The sequence below is a fragment of the Culex pipiens genome, chromosome 3 (assembly GCF_016801865.2).
Source record: "Culex pipiens pallens isolate TS chromosome 3, TS_CPP_V2, whole genome shotgun sequence".
NCBI lineage: Eukaryota > Metazoa > Arthropoda > Insecta > Diptera > Culicidae > Culex > Culex pipiens.
Window position 1 is genome coordinate 61,112,036 of NC_068939.1, and position 1,896 is coordinate 61,113,931.

Here is a 1,896-nt window from a genome sequence, read left to right on the forward strand (position 1 = left end):
GTGACTCGTCAACGCCGACTTCTCTTTTGCCCAGCTGATCTCTGCGTCTGTGTTTGTGTATCCCTTCGCTTTCAGTTCTTGTAGTTGTTTTACATTTGATTTGTGTCCAGACATTCTTGTTTTCAGTTTTGTTGTTGTAATCCCAATATAGCAGGCATCACAATCGTTGCATGGTATACCGTACACAACGTTGGATTGTTCTTGTATTGGTGTTTTGTCTTTCACCAGTGGTAGGAGGACAACAACATTCAGTTCACGGTCGAAGTTGAGCAAAACCGACGGCTCCCATTCTTAGACATGACTCTGGTTAGGCAAGAAGACCAAACTGTCCGCACAGAATGGTACATGAAGCCGATCGCGTCGGGAAGGTTCCTCAACTACCACTCGCACCACCCCCCACACCACAAGTTGAACGTCGCGTTCAATTTCGCAAAGCGGGTAAAGATGTTGTCAACAAACTTGGATCACAACACCGCTGCAAACATCATCCGCAAGCACCTGCTGATCAACGACTACCCAAAGTCGTTAATAAACCGCGTCATTTCCAGAACACCACAAAATCAGCTGTTTGAGGAGGTAAACAACAACACAGTGATAGACAATAGTGAGAACGATACAGCTATGGACGCAAGTACGAATAACACACCAATATTCTACTCGCTCACCAATATTTATGGTCTCACCCAGAAAATAACAAAAACACTTCACAAGGAATACCCAAACATACAAATAGCCATCAAAAACACAAAAACAGTAGCTTCCCTCCTACCACTGGTGAAAGACAAAACACCAATACAAGAACAATCCAACGTTGTGTACGCTATACCATGCAACGATTGTGATGCCTGCTATATTGGGATTACAACAACAAAACTGAAAACAAGAATGTCTGGACACAAATCAAATGTAAAACAACTACAAGAACTGAAAGCGAAGGGATACACAAACACAGACGCAGAGATCAGCTGGGCAAAAGAGAAGTCGGCGTTGACGAGTCACGTAGCAGCTATGGACCACTCGTTCGGGATCGACTCCGTACGAATTGTAGATCGGTCAATGAAGGGGGCCAATCTACCGATCCTGGAGAGTTGCCACATTAAAAACACACAACATACTGTCAACAAGCGGACAGACACGGATAATCTGCATGCTGCATATGCCGGGATTTTGAACGAGATTAAGAACATATACACAAGGAAGAAAAACCAAAACAAATTAAATAAAAACAATAACAGTAGGGACAACACACACACTAACACATAATGCCAACACCTTAACACACTCACACACTAGAATGAGTTTTATTGCCATAGTTTGCGCGCCAATGGTAGAAAGTGTGTCGAATTTATCCGTGCCCCAAAAATTCTCGCGTTTCGTGTTGAAACGAACCCGTATGACGAGCGAATACCGGATAGCGGCCAGTTTCGCTGAAACGTGAGTGCACGGAGAGAAAAATATTTGTAGATTTAGAAATATTTATTTGTTTTCTGAAACTACAGATTACCCCGCTACCAGACAGTTCTGTGCTTGACGGAGCATCCCCTAACGACAAACACTCCCATTTCGGTAAGCCTAGCATAAGTGTACATTTTTTATGTTTTTGTGCCTTACCCAATAAATCTACGCCTAGATTCCTTGAAAAAGGCCCAAAACGGGTCGAAACGTCGGATGAAGAGAACATACAAGTGTTTTGATTCCCCAAACAGACCGAAAGCCAAAACCTAACCTAAAAATTTATTGATACGGTCGAATAAACAGCAGGACAAATACTATTACGAAAATAAAAAAGGTGCAAAAAAAGTTTGTACACCTTTCGAAAAATTAACATAAGTAAAGTTATTTGTTGACAAATCACCATAAATCCAGTCTCCCAACTCCAAATAGGCATCCTCGACT

General features: G+C 42.2%; 1 protein-coding gene across 1 annotated transcript; it reads left to right on the forward strand.

The window, feature by feature from the left end:
* Window positions 1-241: 241 nt before the first annotated feature.
* On the forward strand, window positions 242-1,618 carry LOC120414492 (uncharacterized). Its single transcript, XM_039575690.1, has 2 exons — window positions 242-1,434; window positions 1,500-1,618. The coding sequence occupies exon 1, from the start codon at window positions 298-300 to the stop codon at window positions 1,261-1,263; it is 966 nt and encodes a 321-aa protein (XP_039431624.1). The 5' UTR covers window positions 242-297; the 3' UTR covers window positions 1,264-1,434; window positions 1,500-1,618.
* Window positions 1,619-1,896: the final 278 nt, after the last annotated feature.

Excerpts from the sequence above, each read along its gene's own strand:
- LOC120414492 (XM_039575690.1), top strand. The coding sequence starts at position 298 with ATGACTCTGGTTAGGCAAGAAGACCAAACTGTCCGCACAGAATGGTAC.